The sequence below is a fragment of the Colias eurytheme genome, chromosome 15 (genome assembly GCF_061535395.1).
Source record: "Colias eurytheme isolate Ceu_HAF_F1 chromosome 15, ilColEury1 Martin Lab GWU primary, whole genome shotgun sequence".
Taxonomy (NCBI): domain Eukaryota; kingdom Metazoa; phylum Arthropoda; class Insecta; order Lepidoptera; family Pieridae; genus Colias; species Colias eurytheme.
In genome coordinates this window covers 9,119,734-9,137,347 of record NC_142994.1, presented here as the reverse complement: position 1 = coordinate 9,137,347, position 17,614 = coordinate 9,119,734, and the positions used below count along the sequence as shown (strand labels likewise).

At 32.3% G+C, this 17,614-nt stretch overlaps 6 protein-coding genes across 7 annotated transcripts; 3 read left to right on the top strand and 3 right to left on the bottom strand.

Annotated features, from left to right (window-relative positions):
• Positions 1 to 43: 43 nt before the first annotated feature.
• Positions 44 to 2,134, top strand: LOC149902516 (tRNA-splicing ligase complex subunit RTRAF). The gene is made up of 4 exons (XM_090109909.1): positions 44 to 239; positions 376 to 600; positions 1,343 to 1,429; positions 1,719 to 2,134. Exons 1-4 carry the CDS (start codon positions 170 to 172, stop codon positions 2,015 to 2,017), a joined length of 681 nt encoding a protein of 226 aa, XP_089966035.1. The 5' UTR covers positions 44 to 169; the 3' UTR covers positions 2,018 to 2,134.
• Tim8 (translocase of inner membrane 8) lies at positions 2,125 to 2,907 on the bottom strand. Its single transcript, XM_090109910.1, has 2 exons — positions 2,696 to 2,907; positions 2,125 to 2,479 (listed from the first exon to the last, which is right to left on the bottom strand). The coding sequence occupies exons 1-2, from the start codon at positions 2,792 to 2,794 to the stop codon at positions 2,306 to 2,308; spliced, it is 273 nt and encodes a 90-aa protein (XP_089966036.1). The 5' UTR covers positions 2,795 to 2,907; the 3' UTR covers positions 2,125 to 2,305.
• Positions 2,908 to 5,085: 2,178 nt separating this feature from the next.
• Ada (adenosine deaminase-like protein) lies at positions 5,086 to 7,844 on the bottom strand. The gene is made up of 7 exons (XM_090110248.1): positions 7,651 to 7,844; positions 7,408 to 7,556; positions 6,843 to 7,031; positions 6,508 to 6,721; positions 6,068 to 6,224; positions 5,697 to 5,797; positions 5,086 to 5,322 (listed from the first exon to the last, which is right to left on the bottom strand). Exons 1-7 carry the CDS (start codon positions 7,687 to 7,689, stop codon positions 5,086 to 5,088), a joined length of 1,086 nt encoding a protein of 361 aa, XP_089966374.1. The 5' UTR covers positions 7,690 to 7,844.
• Positions 7,845 to 8,002: 158 nt separating this feature from the next.
• LOC149902513 (N(4)-(Beta-N-acetylglucosaminyl)-L-asparaginase) lies at positions 8,003 to 13,714 on the top strand. 2 transcript variants are annotated; one of them, XM_090109908.1, is made up of 7 exons: positions 8,003 to 8,098; positions 9,486 to 9,691; positions 9,783 to 9,936; positions 10,183 to 10,411; positions 10,597 to 10,781; positions 10,978 to 11,085; positions 13,470 to 13,714. In XM_090109908.1, exons 2-7 carry the CDS (start codon positions 9,574 to 9,576, stop codon positions 13,699 to 13,701), a joined length of 1,026 nt encoding a protein of 341 aa, XP_089966034.1. In that variant the 5' UTR covers positions 8,003 to 8,098; positions 9,486 to 9,573; the 3' UTR covers positions 13,702 to 13,714. The 2 variants fall into 2 exon arrangements, with proteins under 2 accessions (XP_089966034.1, XP_089966033.1); XM_090109907.1 differs by lacking the exon at positions 8,003 to 8,098 and having other exon boundaries at positions 9,474 to 9,691.
• A 460-nt stretch (positions 13,715 to 14,174) lies between these two features.
• Positions 14,175 to 15,634, top strand: RpS2 (ribosomal protein S2). The gene is made up of 3 exons (XM_090109918.1): positions 14,175 to 14,298; positions 14,622 to 15,141; positions 15,340 to 15,634. Exons 2-3 carry the CDS (start codon positions 14,623 to 14,625, stop codon positions 15,604 to 15,606), a joined length of 786 nt encoding a protein of 261 aa, XP_089966044.1. The 5' UTR covers positions 14,175 to 14,298; position 14,622; the 3' UTR covers positions 15,607 to 15,634.
• Positions 15,635 to 15,689: 55 nt separating this feature from the next.
• Positions 15,690 to 17,600, bottom strand: Polr1D (RNA polymerases I and III subunit AC2 l(2)37Cg). Its single transcript, XM_090109919.1, has 3 exons — positions 17,427 to 17,600; positions 17,154 to 17,254; positions 15,690 to 16,799 (listed from the first exon to the last, which is right to left on the bottom strand). Exons 1-3 carry the CDS (start codon positions 17,439 to 17,441, stop codon positions 16,613 to 16,615), a joined length of 303 nt encoding a protein of 100 aa, XP_089966045.1. The 5' UTR covers positions 17,442 to 17,600; the 3' UTR covers positions 15,690 to 16,612.
• Between the last annotated feature and the right edge of the window lie 14 nt (positions 17,601 to 17,614).

The window sequence follows — 17,614 nt, the reverse complement described above, 5'->3', positions numbered from 1 at the left end:
ATTTCGGTCTGTGGTTATGAGTTATCACAGGTAATGACAGCTGTCAGCCGTGAACCGGCAGCTGTTTATATAGATGTTAAGTGTCTAAAATTATTAATTTTAACTTAGAATTTCTAAAATAAATATAAAGTAACGTAAGTAAAAACATCGTGTTTTAATTCAAGGCAAAATGAGCAATATCTTCAAGTTAAAGTTGTCTGCTCTTGGCCACCCGAATCCTGAAAGTTTCAATTGTGAAGGTACGACTGCATTTTCTTGTTCATGTCTTAATATTATATTTTATAATTATAATTTTAATTAACTAACATATTAAAACATGCATGTCTTGCAATACATAATGGTTTTGTTACGTTTAAAATTATATTGAACTCGCAGATGAAAAAGAATATAGAAGTGTAGTTTTATGGCTTGAGGATCAAAAAATAAGGCATTACAAGATCGAGGAGAGGGAAGGTCTTCGGAATATAGACAGTAATAGTTGGCAAGAAGCATATGATATATACCAAAAAGACTTAGTCAGTCCTGTGGTAAATGGAACATTAAATGAACAATTGAATTGGCTACTATCTTATGCTGTGCGATTGGAGTTTGCGGACAATGGTATGTTTTATCTTTTACTAGTACAACTAGACTAAACTCTAAATGGTCATAATTGTTCTCATTGGTCTTTGAAGATATGATCTCTGGATATCTACACAATTAGTAAAGGCTGATAAAGCAGAGGTTTATGTACATAAATAGTTACAAATAAAAAAAAGTCTCAAGATCACTGTAACATAAAAATGCTACTATAAATTTTATTACTATCAAATGATTAAACTCTTATCACATAAGCTATTGCACGCCTCATAAGCGAAGCGTTGAGGTGGGTACTACTGTCACTTCGCGCAAAACATCTGATTTTTCAAACTTAAAATGTCTTTATGTATCATACATTGCACTTGTAAGATAATACATACACACACATATTAAGAAAAAACACTATTTTTAACGTTCATGATATTTTTGATGTCATTTTTGTTATTTAAACTAGTTAAAAAACAGTTTAAAAAAGTTCTGTCTTGGACGTCCGTGTGTCTGTATGTGCGGAACCTTTTTCTTGTTAACACGATAGCGACCGAAATACTTTACTAATCGAGTCTTTTTTTTTCTCTTACGCTTGAGTATGCTCAGGAATAGAACCCTTTCATTTTTCAGGGTCTGATTCGATGTGGTTTAATTGTTATTAAATAAACAAAAATAATAATTAATAAATATTTATTAAAAAAAATTATGAGGCGTGCTCTTTTGGATTTTCCAAATTATTTTGGTTTATTATTACACATTAATCATCTACTTTCAGTCACCAAATACAAGGAAGTGAAATTGGATCAACCAAAACAGGCTGTGCCTAATGTAGTGTCTTCTAATCCTTTGGATAACTTAAACTGTGAGTAATATTATGTAGATTACTTATATTTATAAATTTTGAAATATTTAAGTGAGAAGGCTATGTAAGTACCTGAATTTGAAAGTTTTAAAAGGTTATAGTTATATTTATACAATTCAAAGTATTTGATTCAAAATAGGTCTCTTTATGTGGTGCTTAACCTTGGCCAATTAAATTTTTTACCATAAGACTATATTATATGCACGTAAAATAATCATAATATAAAAAATTCAAATATTTTTATATCCAACTTCAGATGTGGTTAATTTTAAATCTTTTATTTTTCCAGTTGATAGTCCCGCATTTAAGGCTGGTGTTGAGAGAGTTTGCACTCTAGCCGGTGTGGGCCCACACCCAGATCCAAAATTCCGTTTAGCAGCTCTCGCTAAAATCCTTAAAACCACACCACATCCTGATCCTCCAAAGACTGATGCTATTCTGATTAACCAGCCAATAGATGTTCTTAACCTCTTGTTCATCCAAGATATAAGGGAATTACAGACAAAGATTAATGAAGCACTAGTTGCTGTACAAACTATAACAGCTGATCCTCGCACTGACACTAAATTGGGAAAAGTTGGCAGATAAATGTACTGCCATCAAGATAATGTTGATAAAAATACTGATTTGTATAAATCTATGCTTTACTAATTTATAAAACCATATTACTAATGCCATGAAAATAAAAAATTAAATAAACCAAAACTTCTTTTATTTATATCCTTCCTTATTGACTAAAATGCAAAATTAATGCAACAATATCACTACTAATAACTATAAATTTGGAAATTGTAAAATACAATTTCTCAGTAACAATAATATTTATTCAAATAAACATTTGTTTTATGAACACATCACATGATAATTAACTTATGTTCACTGCATGCCACCTCCCTTTTCTAGCATTTGTGCAAATCTATTTGTAATAAGTAATGAAACATCAATAAATCTCTCGACACAATTTGTGATGCAGGTTTCCGTTTTGGAATCTAATTTTGATCCTGGTTTGTCCACACATTTATCCCAGCAAAAGTCGTTGAATTCGTGAATCTGGAATAAAGAATCAATTTAAAAAGGTAAAATTTTGATTAACTCGAAAATTTAATACTAGCCTGATGCAATACATATTTTAATATTGATTATGAAACAGTTAAGAAGAAAACGAAGTCGTTTTATGGTTTTCAAATAATAGAACAGGCTCAAGAAAAGCATTTCTGTAAGAAGTTTTTTATTGAAACGAAACAAACGAATATTTTTACAAAATACCTGAGCATGAAATTGAGCCTTTTGCTTTTCCACCAATAAGAAATCCTGAAGTTCAGAATCAGCTCCTTTAGAACTTGAAAAGTCTGGTAAATCAGTCATTATGCTTTTTTTAATTGAGTGGGTTTTTAAAAAATTAATTTAATATTAATTAATATTTCTAGGTTAGAAATTGGAAATGATTACGGACAGCCACAGCAGATTATACTATAGAATACAGATTATAAATGAAAACGCTTCATTTCGTTCATATAGTTCGTTCATAGTTCAATACACAGCATTACACAGAGTACTTTGTATAATATTATACAGGGCTTCATAGAACAGAACCTTATTACCAAAAATACTTACCAGTCTAATTATGTAAACAGTAAAAAAATGTTTCCATTCGTAGCTTGGGCCATGGAAATATAGTACATATATGTACTTCGTTTAGGCTGTGGGTCGACTAAAAACGTTAATACAGTTTACAGTTTGGTAAAATATGATTAATTGTTAGCTAAAGGCTTGCTATTTCCTTATTAGCAGAAGCTAAAAAAAAACGGTTCGAGCGAGAGGTCTCCCAGCTGTAAATGGTCCTTGTCTAATGTTTTGACAACTCAAATTATCATTGATGATTGTAGAAATGATATGAATATATGATGATAGGGGTTACCTATCTTAATCTCGAATTTTAATATTCCGAATATCATAATCCAGAAAACGTTTGGACATTTTTTCATAACCCCGAATTTTAAAATTTCGAAGTTTTGTTTGCCATATAATCGCAACTCCGAATTTCATTTGCCCATTTCTTCATTTGTACGACGTTTTACAATCCAGACGAATGAGTTCCAGACATACGAAATCTAAATGCACAAAATCCAGATGACCGTAATCCATATGCACGAAAGCCAGATTTTTAAAACACAAATTTTTGAAATACAGTTGATTGATATCCAGACAAACAATGTCCAGATTTTTGAAATTCAAATAAACGATATCCAGAAAAACGAAATCCTTCCAGGGGGTCGCAGCACGAACCTAACCTAACCTTCTGAATAGATTTTAACACTTTAACCTTTCTGTAATGGGCAAGTGAAACAATAGCGAGTCGGTTCTGGCACTCGCCGGCCGCTGCCGCGGCACGCTCGCTTCGCTCGCTCGGCTCGTGCTTGGGAGGTCACAGTTCAAACCTAACCTAACCTACTGAGTCGAATTTGACACTTAAACCTTTCTGTAATGGGCAAGTGAAACAATAGCGAGTCGGTTCTGGCACTCGCCGGCCGCTGCCGCGGCACGCTCGCTTCGCTCGCTCGGCTCGTGCATGGGAGGTCACAGTTCAAACCTAACCTAACCTACTGAGTCGAATTTGACACTTAAACCTTTCTGTAATGGGCAAGTAAAACAATTTACTTACTGGAAATGTTTATTTTCAGGCAATAGTAAAAGGTATAATCACGATTGTATGGGAACCAAATAAAGAGATTATGAAAATCTGGCAATAGTTTATCTGTTATACGATTATATGGGAACCAAATAAAAAGATTATGATAAGTTGGTAATAGTTTATTTGGAAAATGGTACGATGGGAAACAAAAAAAAGTATTCTGAGAATCTGGTATAACTATATCTGGATTATGAGAATACGGGAAACAAAAAAATACTTTTTAAAAATCTGGTTTTGGTGTATCTGGAAATTGATTCATCTGGGAAATTAAAAAAGGAATTTTAAAAAGTTGTCATTCATAACATCTGTCTTTTAAAAGTTCTAACAACCGTTTTCGGGATTTTAAGATTCGGGTAATAGAAATTCGAGTTTTTAATAGGTTACCGATGATAGGATGACCATGAATTTTGTTTGACTTTACACCGTATCAAGAATTATGTATCCATAAAAAATATTTAAATTTAAGACTTATGGCATTCGCGGACGAGGGAATTTAGTCCGCGGACTTTTTTGCCGCTAAAATAGATTACTTAACGTGAACGAGGGATTAAAAGAACCGCATACAAAAAATCACCCAAATAACCGTTGACTTGCAGGGAGAGCACATAATATTTCAACATAATATGTACACTACCTAATTAATTAAGTATATACAGGACATTTACACGCTCGAGTAACAAACAATTTGTCCCTAATTTTGTTTGGCCATGGTCACCTTATTAGAAAGAGACAAGTTGGGGACAAGAACCTTCTTCGTTAGTTTATATATTATTGTTAAATATGTATTATAAGTATTACGGACGTGAACGTATCCGTGTGCAGTAATTCCCTCCACATTTCACTTAGTACATATGGCACATAACTACAACAACTTACAAGTAGTTACTTTCCATATTTTGCTCTGCTTGTTCATAAACAAACAGTTTTTAACATTGTGATTGCATTTCTATGTAAATTGTAACATTTATGGATAAATTAATGTGCAATAAAAAACGCATAAACATAAAACATTCTCTAAAGAATTTTTATTTATAAAATTCATCATTTTTTCCACAATGCTTTTGCGTTCATCAACAGCAAATATATAGTTGACTGCATTAAGAGCTAATTTGGCTAACTGTGGTGGTTGCAATCCAAATATATCTGCACATATTCTGTATTCTTGGGATAGGGATGTAGAAAACACTCCTTTGTCATCGGTCTGCAACACCAAACATTTTTTATATATATCTTGAACTTTAATAATAAAATAAATATATAATTTTTTAAAGATTAGGAAAAATTCGATCATGAGGTGGAAAATTTTATAAAAATAAAATAAATAAATAAAACAATTTTTTTTAAGTTAAACTATTTCTAACACGAAAGGCTGAAACGATTTTAATGATTTTTGGTTCATTGGTTTCGTCCCCGCCGGGATTAGGATACTAACTGATAACATTTTAAAAATCCCAGGTGGAGCTGGGACGAAGAGCTTTTAAAAAATAATGAGCTTTATAGCAATTAAGTTCATGAAAATCTAAGTTTTCTTCTCTTTCGTCTAGGTCTTAAAAACATATAAATGAGAATACTAACACATATTATAACAGGAACATTTGCATTGTAGAGCTCCTTAAAGTGGTGTGAATTATAATCAGAAGTAGATTTTGTATTCACATTACTTGTCAAGCAGATTTCTAAAAAAAAAAAAGTAAAATGCAATAATTTATGATTGGTTGAATTTTGATATTTTTATGGCATTCAAAATGCTATAATAAATATAATTTTTTAAATAATTGAACAAAATTCCATTACGAGGTGAGAGTCGAACCCGCATCTTCCGCCAATCTGGGGCGACGGCCCATCCCACCAGAGATTCAATCAAATTTATTCTACTTTTTCAGTTTTATGTCTAAGGCACAGTCCGCGCCATCTATAGGAATAATGATTATTGATTAGTTCTTTACCAACTGGTATCTGTGATTTACACAATGCTTGCCATGTTTCCTCAGTGCCACCAAAATCAGGGTGAATACAGACCCCATGGCCGATACGGTCTGGTTTGAATTGTAACATCTCTAATACTTCTGTGGGGTTACACACTTCACCACAATGCAGGGTTACCTGTAATAAAATATATAATATAGCAATTTATTTTTAAAAATTATTGCTTAACATGCAATTATTTATAATAAAATTAGTTCTGTATTTTAAATATCATTTTTGTGATGAATGGGTCGAAATGATATTATTTAAAATCATTAAATAACTGAAACATGTAACTAGTAAAACTTTGTTCTTTACATAAAAAGAAACTCAAGGAATATAATTCAGTATGTGATAGACAATCTGATTTTCAAAACTAATAATTCAAACACAAATTTGTAAGATGAAATTATAATAATACATTTAACCCAGCATTTCTAGCTTTTGTCAATGCTGGTGCAAAATCTTGAAACTTCCCCACACTGGGATTGCCACTTAGTTCAATGCCAACAATAACATCAGGGTACTGTTTGTAACAGGAGATAGCTAGATCGGCAATTGTATCCGCTTCTTTTATTGTACTACTTCGGTTTATAGATACAATGAGCCGAGATTTAATAGCGAGATGAGTATTTCTGGAATGTTATAATAAGTTTATATTATGACTCAATGATAATAAAAAAAATTGCATTCATGTTTTGTATGTGGAATTTATATTGATAAACAACAGATACTTCAAATACTTTGAAAACATACCTCATAGTATCAGCAATAGTTTCAATATATTGTTTACTCGTCATAAATGGCGTCTCTCTAGGTGTGCTACGCAGTTCAATATAACAACAGCCATCGTCTTGAAATTCCTTTAACGTCAATTGCGTTGCTAATGATAATGTTTCTGGTGTTTTTGTTAATGAATGTGCTATGTTGAATACTTGGAAACAGCTGCAAAATACAACACATAATCAAATTCATTTAAAAAATGAGGTTGCATGAAGTTATATTATAGAATAAGATGTATATTTTTTATGCTGTTGTAAATTGAAATTCCTAAAGCAAGCATTAAAATACTATTATATCTTCTTATATATAAAAATGAATCGCAAAATGTGTTGGTAAGCGCATAACTGGAGAACGGCTGAACCGATTTCGATAATTCTTTTTTTATTATATTCCTTGAAGAAGATGGTTCTTATGTAGAGAAAACGTAAACATGTACCACGGGCGAAGCCGGGGCGGACCGCTAGTTATGTATATGCATCTAAGGTATATGCCCACTCTTGTAGTAAACGATTAAAATGAGTACAAATTGTTATCTTACTCAGTTAAATTTCTAGTATCACCCGCACCTATTTGAAATTCATCCAAGAATGCATTGGTTGTATCGCTGACACCAGAATCTGCATAACAGCGTTTAAGTTCAAGTAAAGTTTTTCGACTTAGAGAACCGTTCAAATGAGCGTGTAATTCCTGGAAATATTTTATTTTTGTAGGATAGAGACTAAGAAGAGAATTTCAAATAAAATAAATATATTAGGTATATAGAATAGATAAAAAAACCTACAACTTTCGGCATTTCAGGACACAATTTATTTAGATCCATTTTTTAGTATTTAATATAATATACTTATGTTGAATTAAAGAAATAGCCAATAGGTAATGGAAACGAACAAATTGTTGTTGTTGATAACGAAAATTATAAAAATTCTCTCACAGTATTACTTTTCTATATTCTCTTTTGAGTTTTGAGTTTTGACGATAAATTATAAATATTGTGATTTGTGAATAGAGTGTAGATTAAACTAGTGTCTATGGTCTACTCATTCATAATTCATATGAATGAACTTAGATGAATGAACTGAAAAGTAAAAAACAAAATTTTCTCATTATTATTTATCTCACAAATGAGTATATCTGTAAAGCCTTTCGTAAAACAAATTTAATTCACACAGGAACAGAAGCAATGACTGCAGTCGAATAATTTTGCTATTAACAAAATCATAATTATCAATGTAATTATTCAGGTAATTATATAGTTCGTCTCTCGCGTCGTTCTACAAACGTCGTTGTACATGCATGTAAATTTAAAAAACGCGCGGTCACTATTGGAATTTTAAGTCATAATTTTAATGACAACGACTTTAAATTAAATTGTCAATAAACTGTGGTCACTGGTCAATAATATGTCAATAACTTTTTAATTTATTCAAAACCTTCAAAACCAATTCAAAACAATTTTAAATTTTTACCACAGTTGACAGATATATACTACGTACATACAGTTAGGAAACTAAGCCCCCCCCATGAAATTATGACGTATAGCTATAGGGCTGTTACTTTTTGATATTTAACCGACTTGAAAAATAAAGGAGAAGGTTATCAATTCGGCCTGTATATTTCTGTTTGCTTTTTTTCACAGTTGATTTTGTGGTAATTTGGAGATTAAAACCCGTTAAAATACAAAAATGGTGTAGCCTAAATATGAATTTACAAGAAGAAACAATCCGAATTAATACAGCTTGTAAAAGTAAATACGTTTTTATCAGTGCTATATTTCGAAATCTAGTTTTGTTATGGACGCCGAAGGCTATTTAATGTACCTAAATTATTTATAATGCTTGATATTTGTATTATACATATATTCAATAATTATTTTAAACCAGAATTTACAATACTTGTATGTAGGTATACCTACTAAATTATTTTTAAAACGATAAATTAAATTAAATTAAAAAACACAAAATATGCAAAAATAAATTAAAATTATTATTATACGAGCATAGAACCTCTACCTTTTTGTTTTAGGAAGAAAAAGAAAATAGTTTGACAGGCTTAGTGCTTGACAAAGTGGAGACGCCACGTATCGATAAAAATACAATAATTATAATATCTATCTTTTTCTTCCCTAATATTTACGTAATTATGCACATAAATTTAAACAAGGTTTTTTTAAGGTTTCCTTTTTTTATATTTTCGTGCTCTTCTAGATTGCGTAAAAAATAGATGCGATCTTTAAACAGACTGGACTCCTAATAACAGGTACTATTTGTAGCTATCATTTTGATAGAAAATATGTCAACATAATATAAAACTCATACTGCCATATCTATAGAAATTAAAAAATAGTCTCTTTTTAACTTGTAGTCAGATATGGTATTTACAAATATATTTATTGAAAGGGCTACAAACTGAAACAATCGATATTTATTTATTGTGAATTGACATCACTTTAAACTTTTTTCCATACTATATTCAAAATCTGTGGATGTGTCACCCGCTACTATCGATCCCCCTCAATACCCTTGTAAACACTTGATGGGGGGGGAGCCATTTCGAACATTTTGTATGAAGTTTCCTTACTGTATGTATCTGTATATTGTGTTTTTACTTTATCAACAGCTGTGTGGTGTGCGAGATACGCAACTTGCAACAATTTCGATTTTCAAATTTCATTAAAATTGAGATACAAGGACCCTAAGCAAGGACCATGAAGAAATCATTAATCCTTTTATTTTATTTATATATTGCATTAAATCAAACAAATAGTGAATTAAATATACCTATTGTTATAACAACTTGGAAATTTGAAAACTCCACAATCGGAGGTAAGGATTAAAAAAGATAATATCTTATATTTTCTATATAATATAATAAATCTGGATTTAAACAGCTGATTGATTTAGAAATTGTTCTTAGCTTGGGATGTGCTTAAGGAAGGGGGCTCAGCTTTAGATGCTATTGAAAGAGGGGCGTCAATCTGTGAAAGTCAGCAATGTGATGGAACAGTTGGCTTTGGTGGAAGCCCTGATGAAAATGGTGAAACAACACTTGATGCTCTTTTAATGAATGGGTAAGTGTACCATTATATTGTAGCTTGAATATTCCTAATAAACATTGAAGTAATCTTTAATTTTTTTTTTTTTCCCGTTTAATCTGCAATCAGTCGCAAGACTATAAGCAGATGTGTTGCCTGCGCGAGATTATGTAGACGACGAGACCAGCGTCTCGTCTGTCTTCTAGAAAACATCCTTCCTTTTCAGCCTTTTGGTCATAGGGGGTAATCTTAATCTTAATTATCTAAAATATATTTCCTTAGCAAAACAATGAAAGTAGGTGCAGTTGGTGCTCTAAGAAGGATAAAAAAAGCTATATCTGTAGCAAGACATGTTCTTGAATATACTAAGCATTCTATATTAGTGGGAGAACTCGCTACACAGTTTGCAGTCCAGATGGGTTTTGAAGAAGAAAATCTAACTACAAAACATTCAAAGAAACTGTGGATGAATTGGCATAATTCTGGTCATTGTCAGCCAAATTTTTGGATGGTAAATATTTTTTGAAGTTTTATAAGATTTTATTTAACTAATAACACTTTTTTTTATTTGATTTAAACAAATGCAAAATTTATTAGTATATATTTTATATAGTAGCAATGATAATGTTAGTTATATGGGTTAGAAATAATCTTGATAAATAGTAAGTGCATCTTAAGTGCTTTATCTAATCTAAGGATGTCACTCCTGATCCAAGCCAATTTTGTGGACCATATCAACCAAAACAAAACTTGCAAGATAGAAGTAAAATGATAAAAGGAGATAGATACAACCATGATACTATTGGTATGGTTGCTATAGACAAAAATGGTGACATTGCTGCAGGCACATCAACTAATGGAGCTAAATATAAAATTCCAGGGTAAATAATAAAATTATACAGACAATTTCGTTACTATTTTTTTTTATTTGTTTTTATAAGATATAGTTACAAAGGAAATATCTGTGAACACAATTATTTAATAAAAAGTGTACTTTAGTGTTGTATGATGTATGTTCTGACTTGTGGTGTTGATTCTATAAAATATTATGAACTTATATTTTTGGAATCTTTTCAGGAGAGTAGGTGATTCTCCTATTCCTGGAGCTGGGGCTTATGCTGATAATACTGTTGGTGCAGCCACTGCAACTGGTGATGGTGATGTCATGCTCAGGTTTTTGCCCAGGTGTTATTTTTCTTAAATTTTGTCTTTTGTTTTTAACTACATATAATATGTATATTATTTCATAAAAATCATAGACAATAAAATTGTGCAATGTGCAATGCAATTTTGAAATTGAGTCAGAACAAGAAGCTTATATCTAAATAATCTAATACACTGGAGATTGCACTATGACCATTAACTAGTAACAAGAAAATATAACCTTGAATGACGTCAGTGTTGTTTTTTGTCTCTTTCTGTGGAGTGACCACGCTGGTTTGTATATTCAGGATTTTTCGAAATAGAAAAAACTAAAAATCATGGTCTATAAATAATAACGACATATATTTTTAACAGTATATTATAATATTACTGGTCATACTTTATAGGTACATACAATTTTAATTGGTACATATAGAATGATAGTTTTAAATAACTTTTGGCTACAAAGCTTGGATATGAACCGATATATTTGATTATATCGGTTCATATCCAATTATATTTGATTGCATTAACATCCTTTGTAAATAGAGGAAAGTTGTGTTTTGCATCATATGCTGTTTACTAAATTGTAAGCTACTCAGATCTTCTTTTTAAACGCGTTGCTTCGACGGGTCAATTTCAAGCCAAAATCATCAAAGAAAAACTGTTTATAACAGCCTTGCACAAATTTCAGCTAACTTTACAAAGTTTATTTTTCAAAAGGTATTTTTTTCTGGGTCGTAATCCTCAGTAATTTTACCCCTGATGGGCACATATATTTCTTTTTATTTTACTTTTTGGAAAGCTGAAATACCTAAAACAAACAAAAAATGAGGTAAGTTAAAAAAGTATAAATTTCAATGTAAAAACTAACAATCTTATGTGAGTGCAATACCGATGTCATATGTTGTTTCATTACTAGTAACAATCTCGAAAGTGGTGTTCTAAATTTCATCATAATATTGTTATTACAATATATTCTCTTCACTATCCATAAAAACTCGTCATCATGGTTACCTTACTTGTTAATTTTGTTTATTGAAAACTTGTTGAAAAATGATAAAGTATTAGGAAAATAACAAATTTAACATGACTGCTTACTAAAATGATGCTAAATTAGACAATTTTTGCCATTGAAATGATTCTAAACAGGTAAATGCAGGAGTATTGAGGAATATTGTAAGTAGGTAACGTAAATATACACATGCCTGTGAAATTCTATACCAGAATTTGGTGTCCAAACACTTCTGCAATTTTGCACAATACAATGCATTCTTTATATTCGGAAAATATTGATTAAATAAGCAACAATATTAACTTAAATATTCGAAGCGACGAAATTTTTTTGACACACATGCCCTATTGACAAAGTGAGAGTTGCTACAATTTTATTATGGTGACTACCCATAATCAGGGAGTATCGCTTTTTAATAATTGGTTCAGATACTTATTTTATTTAGCATAAATAATAATTGTCTCATCCAACAATGCTTCTGAATGACGTTGTTGGCAATTTATCAACAAACTCATGTACAAAAACTAACCTTTTGCACAGAATATTACAGCATACATAGTAGCCTTGGGAAAACTTTATTAACAGTGGCAATACCACATGAGTAGAAAGACGGAACAGAGACTAAGCTTCAAACAAACGCGAGAATCGATTGCACTACTACAAGTACGCGGGGCCATGTGTGTGTGACTCTGGCCGCTTGTCGCGTACGCAGCGATTCTGGAAAAAACCGGTTTAGGCAGAGGACAGTCTCAGGGTTGATACGACGCACGTTGTTTGTTTTATTAGTTGCAACTTGCAAGTTTGAATATTTTAATATAAAACGTAATATTTCATTGTCAAAAATGGTTGTTTATTGTACTGTGTGTATGAATAATAGTAGAAAAACTGTAAATATATCATACTTCAACTATCTCAAGGAGTACAATAGGTGAGTAAATATTTTGATTATTACTTTTTCAAGTAAGTACCTACTTGCGTTTATTTTATTAGGTCCTTTTTTAATAAGATGAGAATTGTACACGGTGTGTTTTTACCTTTCATTATTATTACAAGTTTAGCATTTGTAAGTATGTATGTATGTATTGTAAGTGTGTACATACCTAGGTTGGGTTGTAGTAGGTAGTTTTGTTTAATTTGTCTTAACCTATTGTGACAACCCTACCAAAATAGGTAACAATTTTGCACGTTCTTAAGAAGCTTAGTCTCTGTTCCGTCTTTCTACTCATGTGGCAATACCAAGTTAGGTGTGAAAGTGATAAAAAACAACAACTGGGCAATATTTTCTTGTTACACGTTAATGTTCATACCGAAATCTCCAGTGGGTATTATTACTATTATTCTGACTCAAGAAGCTTATATCTAGATATAAGCTTCTTGAGTCAGAATAATAATGTACTTATAATTTTTTTAGCTTTTTGGCTGTAGAGGAGATGCGTCGTGGAACATTACCTACGGAAGCGGCGCAAGTAGCGATTAAAAGAATAGCAAAATATTATCCCAATTTTATGGGGGCTGTTGTTGCATTAAGAAAGGATGGAAAATATGGTGCTGCCTGCCATGGACTTGGCGGCATGCCCTTCCCATTTGTGGTACAGGGTGACTCTATGGATCACCATAAAGTTGAGCTTGTTGACTGTTTTTAAAATATAATAAAAATGTAAATAAATTTTTATATATCAACGTGCGTTTTTTTTGTTATGATTTTTATTGTTTTTATTGGTTATAGAATATGCACCAGAATCTACCAGAATACACACTTAAAATTTAAATAAATCACAATTATAATAAGAAGAATAGAGAAATCGAGAACATGCATTATGCTTAAGTTACACGTATTTATGCTTACGTTACGTAATATCCGCTTCTTTAAAATCTGTGTTTAAAATATATACTTATTATAAACTATATCTTCAGATTATCAGAACTTGTCCAAATTTAAATGGGACGGGAGGCACCAGCTTTCAAATAAAAAAGAATGACCAAAATCAGTTCCCATAGTCACAGGTTAAGAGATAGCCAAAAAATCACCAAAAAATACAGTCAAAATTGAGAAGTCGATAGAATGAAAAAAGTGAGCAGCCGTGGTGGGCAGAAACATCTAGCCCGCTGGCCGCTTCATAATCTGTGGAATGTGAGTGAATGAAATGAACGAAACAGGTCAATAGCCGATTGGCGTCTGGCTTTGTCTCGCGGCCTCTGCCATTTTGAATTTGACCGTCTTATTTAGCTCACGGCTCTACGTAAGTGAACAATTTTTCTTTTAATTTAATGAAATTCATAACAGTTTAAAATTAAAAATGTGATTTTAACTAAATTATAAGCTGAATATCGTGTAAATTGTTTTAAACTATTATCTCTATAGTGAGAATGTTTCTTTTTTGTAATTTAACCTATAAACCACGTGGTTGACGTGGTTCAATGATGAGAAATAAAAATCAAATTCATTCGTGGTATCTACCATAGTGTTTACACGGTGATGGCCTTAACGCGTCTGATTTTATTATTTAATTGATCAGAAGGTGTTACGAAATTCGTTGTATTAATATTTTAGTACCGTTTACAGAATGGCGGACGCAGCTCCAGCCGGTGGACGTGGCGGTTTCCGCGGTGGATTTGGTTCTCGTGGGGGTGATAGAGGCCGTGGTGGTCTTCGTGGACGTGGACGTGGTCGCGGTCGCGGCCGTGGACGCGGCAAGGAAGACCAGAAGGAATGGGTTCCAGTGACCAAACTTGGACGCCTCGTGCGCGAAGGAAAGATCGACAAACTGGAGAGCATCTACCTGTTCTCCTTGCCCATTAAAGAATTCGAAATCATCGATTTCTTCATAGGAACTTCACTCAACGATGAAGTGCTGAAGATCATGCCCGTCCAGAAACAAACCCGTGCCGGTCAGCGTACCCGTTTCAAGGCCTTCGTGGCTATCGGAGACAACAATGGGCACATTGGTCTCGGAGTTAAGTGCAGCAAGGAAGTAGCGACCGCCATCCGTGGTGCTATCATCCTTGCCAAGCTCTCTGTACTCCCTGTCCGCAGAGGATACTGGGGTAACAAGATCGGAAAGCCTCACACTGTCCCATGCAAGGTAAAGATTTATTTAAATTTATTGATATTGTTAAATATACTGTAGTTTAACCTTTTATGATGAAACTAATCAATCATTTCATTCGTGGTATCCACTTGAGGCCAGTCCGATGAAGCTTTAATGCGTCTGATCTCCTACAACATTATTAATAACAACAAATTCTTTGTTCAAATATTAATAACTGTATTTGAATTTTAGGTCACTGGCAAGTGTGGTTCAGTCACTGTAAGGCTGATCCCTGCTCCCCGTGGTACTGGTATTGTGTCTGCGCCAGTCCCTAAGAAGTTACTTCAAATGGCTGGTGTTGAGGACTGCTACACATCTGCAAGAGGCTCAACTGGCACACTTGGAAACTTCGCGAAGGCTACATACGCTGCCATCGCTAAGACCTATGCCTACTTGACCCCCGACTTGTGGAGGGACATCCCATTGACCAAGTCACCCTACTCTGAATTCAAAGTCTAAAATATGAAATACAACCACTTTGATTAAATTATTTTGTTTTATTTTATCAATAATCAATATTAATATAAATGAATAAAAACTCATTTCAATTGATACAAAATTTATTTATACTTATTATGTAGTAGCAAAAGTAAACAAGGAACTAGATACATACAGACTTTTCATTATATTTTATTAAATTTTACACTTCCTGCGAAGCTATAAATTAAAATATATTATCAGATCTAGATAGAATAAATTCTGTTCTAGCTTTGCTATTATATAGTCTTTAATTATTAAAAACAAAAATGTATAACATAATAGCGGTCCGCCCTGGCTTCGCCTGTGGTACATATTTCGCAATAAAAGGTGGCCTATGTTCTTTCTCAAGGTCTAGAGATTATCTGTGCCAAATTTCATCAAAATCGGTCCAGTAGTTTATGCGTGAAAAGTGAAAACCATACATACATACAAACCTTTCCTCTTTATAATATTAGTATAGATATGTAATGCCCCTTACCCCACTTGGGGACACGGGACTTCAAAACCTATCTTTTATGAATAAATAAAACGATAGGTAGGTAACTAACTATCGAAAATTCACCAACTGTAAGCTACAGTACCTAGGCCAGGTACTGTAGCTTACAGTTGCTGTAGACTGCCACAGGCCACTAGGGATTGATAGTCTTGTTTTATAATATGTCTTTTAATGTTTTTTTTTTGTATTCAACATTTTTTTTATGTGATAGAATAACTTGAGGAATAATTAAGTAAAAACAAAAATTACATGCTTCAAAAAGGTACTAATGAGATAATTGTATTGTTATCCACTCGGTAAGCGAACCTACAAAGTATGAATTAAATCTGTCCCTTTAAAGTGGGTCAAAAAGAGTTGGTTACTCGTGAAAATACATGCATACAACGTACAGTTGAACCTATCCCTCAGTCCACGGAATCACAGACACAATAGAAAATCTATGGTGTTGCGGCCCGATCGGGCCGCTCGGTGGTCAAAAAATGCATCTTGCTAAACTTTTGTAAATTCCTTTACTTCTTTTTCAAATACATTTAATGTATGATCACAAACTTTCTGAAGATCTTGTAGTCCTCTTTTTAATACTTCTAAAGCTGGTGTTTCATGTGCCTGTATCCTAAAATGAATTTTCGATTCTGCTGGGTGAGGTAATGTGTACCCACAGAATTGAACATCTTCACTGCAAAAGACCATAAAAATTAATTTTTTATAATATAATATTACGGTCATAATATTTCATGACATTAAACAAGTTCTCAAAACTTAAGAAAATGATATTTTAATTTTCTTAATAAATAAATTATTAGTGTTGACAAGTAACAAGTGATTGAGTAAGTAACGAGAGGTGGTGGCCAAGACCCAAGGTTCATAGTTACTCAATTAATAAGTTGTCAGATCTTCACTTATAAATATTACAATGTTCACGAGTTCTACAAAGTGTTTTTGAACGGTTCTAAACAAGTCTATTGATCTATTTATTCATTTTTTAATCCATCAAAAATTCCTTACTATCTTGATTCAAATGTGTACTTACTATCTATTTATGATACATTTTAAGGCATTTCCTAGGGTGTGACTTTCATTCTGTATAACGTACGTCCGACAGGTTAAGTCAGAGTTTTCATCACCTGGAAGCTGCAAAAAAAGTTATATCAATTGGCATATTGAGGATAATTTTGCAATATAGTTAATTGTAATATCGTAGTATATTTTAATAAAATACATCGTGTTATATTTATCAGGCATTCGTTAAATTTTATTAAATACTTTAGTGAAATAGGTTATAATTTAGTTCACTTGTATTTACCTCAGATATTTTCATTTTAATACAAATTAGGACTTATTTGGTTTAACTTTGGAATGGGTAAGTTTAAGATTAAAATTTCACTAGTACAAAATAATTAATGTGCCGAGTCGTTTTTTAGAAGACAATGTTTCTGTTTACAATTTTTGACTTGTTAATTGTCAAATGGCAGCGGGAACTGTCAGCTGCCA

Excerpts from the sequence above, each read along its gene's own strand:
- LOC149902516 (XM_090109909.1), top strand. The coding sequence starts at position 170 with ATGAGCAATATCTTCAAGTTAAAGTTGTCTGCTCTTGGCCACCCGAAT. Across the intron at positions 601-1,342 it reads ATTGGAGTTTGCGGACAATG|TCACCAAATACAAGGAAGTG; the intron begins GTATGTTTTATC and ends ATCTACTTTCAG. Across the intron at positions 1,430-1,718 it reads TCCTTTGGATAACTTAAACT|TTGATAGTCCCGCATTTAAG; the intron begins GTGAGTAATATT and ends TTATTTTTCCAG.
- Tim8 (XM_090109910.1), bottom strand. The coding sequence starts at position 2,794 with ATGACTGATTTACCAGACTTTTCAAGTTCTAAAGGAGCTGATTCTGAA. Across the intron at positions 2,480-2,695 it reads AGGCTCAATTTCATGCTCAG|ATTCACGAATTCAACGACTT; the intron begins GTATTTTGTAAA and ends TCTTTATTCCAG.
- Ada (XM_090110248.1), bottom strand. The coding sequence starts at position 7,689 with ATGGATCTAAATAAATTGTGTCCTGAAATGCCGAAAGTT. Across the intron at positions 7,557-7,650 it reads GTCCTGAAATGCCGAAAGTT|GAATTACACGCTCATTTGAA; the intron begins GTAGGTTTTTTT and ends AAATATTTCCAG. Across the intron at positions 5,798-6,067 it reads TAAATCACAGATACCAGTTG|AAATCTGCTTGACAAGTAAT; the intron begins GTAAAGAACTAA and ends TTTTTTTTTTAG.
- LOC149902513 (XM_090109908.1), top strand. The coding sequence starts at position 9,574 with ATGAAGAAATCATTAATCCTTTTATTTTATTTATATATTGCATTAAAT. Across the intron at positions 9,692-9,782 it reads TGAAAACTCCACAATCGGAG|CTTGGGATGTGCTTAAGGAA; the intron begins GTAAGGATTAAA and ends AATTGTTCTTAG. Across the intron at positions 9,937-10,182 it reads GATGCTCTTTTAATGAATGG|CAAAACAATGAAAGTAGGTG; the intron begins GTAAGTGTACCA and ends ATATTTCCTTAG.
- RpS2 (XM_090109918.1), top strand. The coding sequence starts at position 14,623 with ATGGCGGACGCAGCTCCAGCCGGTGGACGTGGCGGTTTCCGCGGTGGA. Across the intron at positions 15,142-15,339 it reads CTCACACTGTCCCATGCAAG|GTCACTGGCAAGTGTGGTTC; the intron begins GTAAAGATTTAT and ends TTTGAATTTTAG.
- Polr1D (XM_090109919.1), bottom strand. Across the intron at positions 16,800-17,153 it reads AAATGTATCATAAATAGATA|TGAAGATGTTCAATTCTGTG; the intron begins GTAAGTACACAT and ends GGTCTTTTGCAG.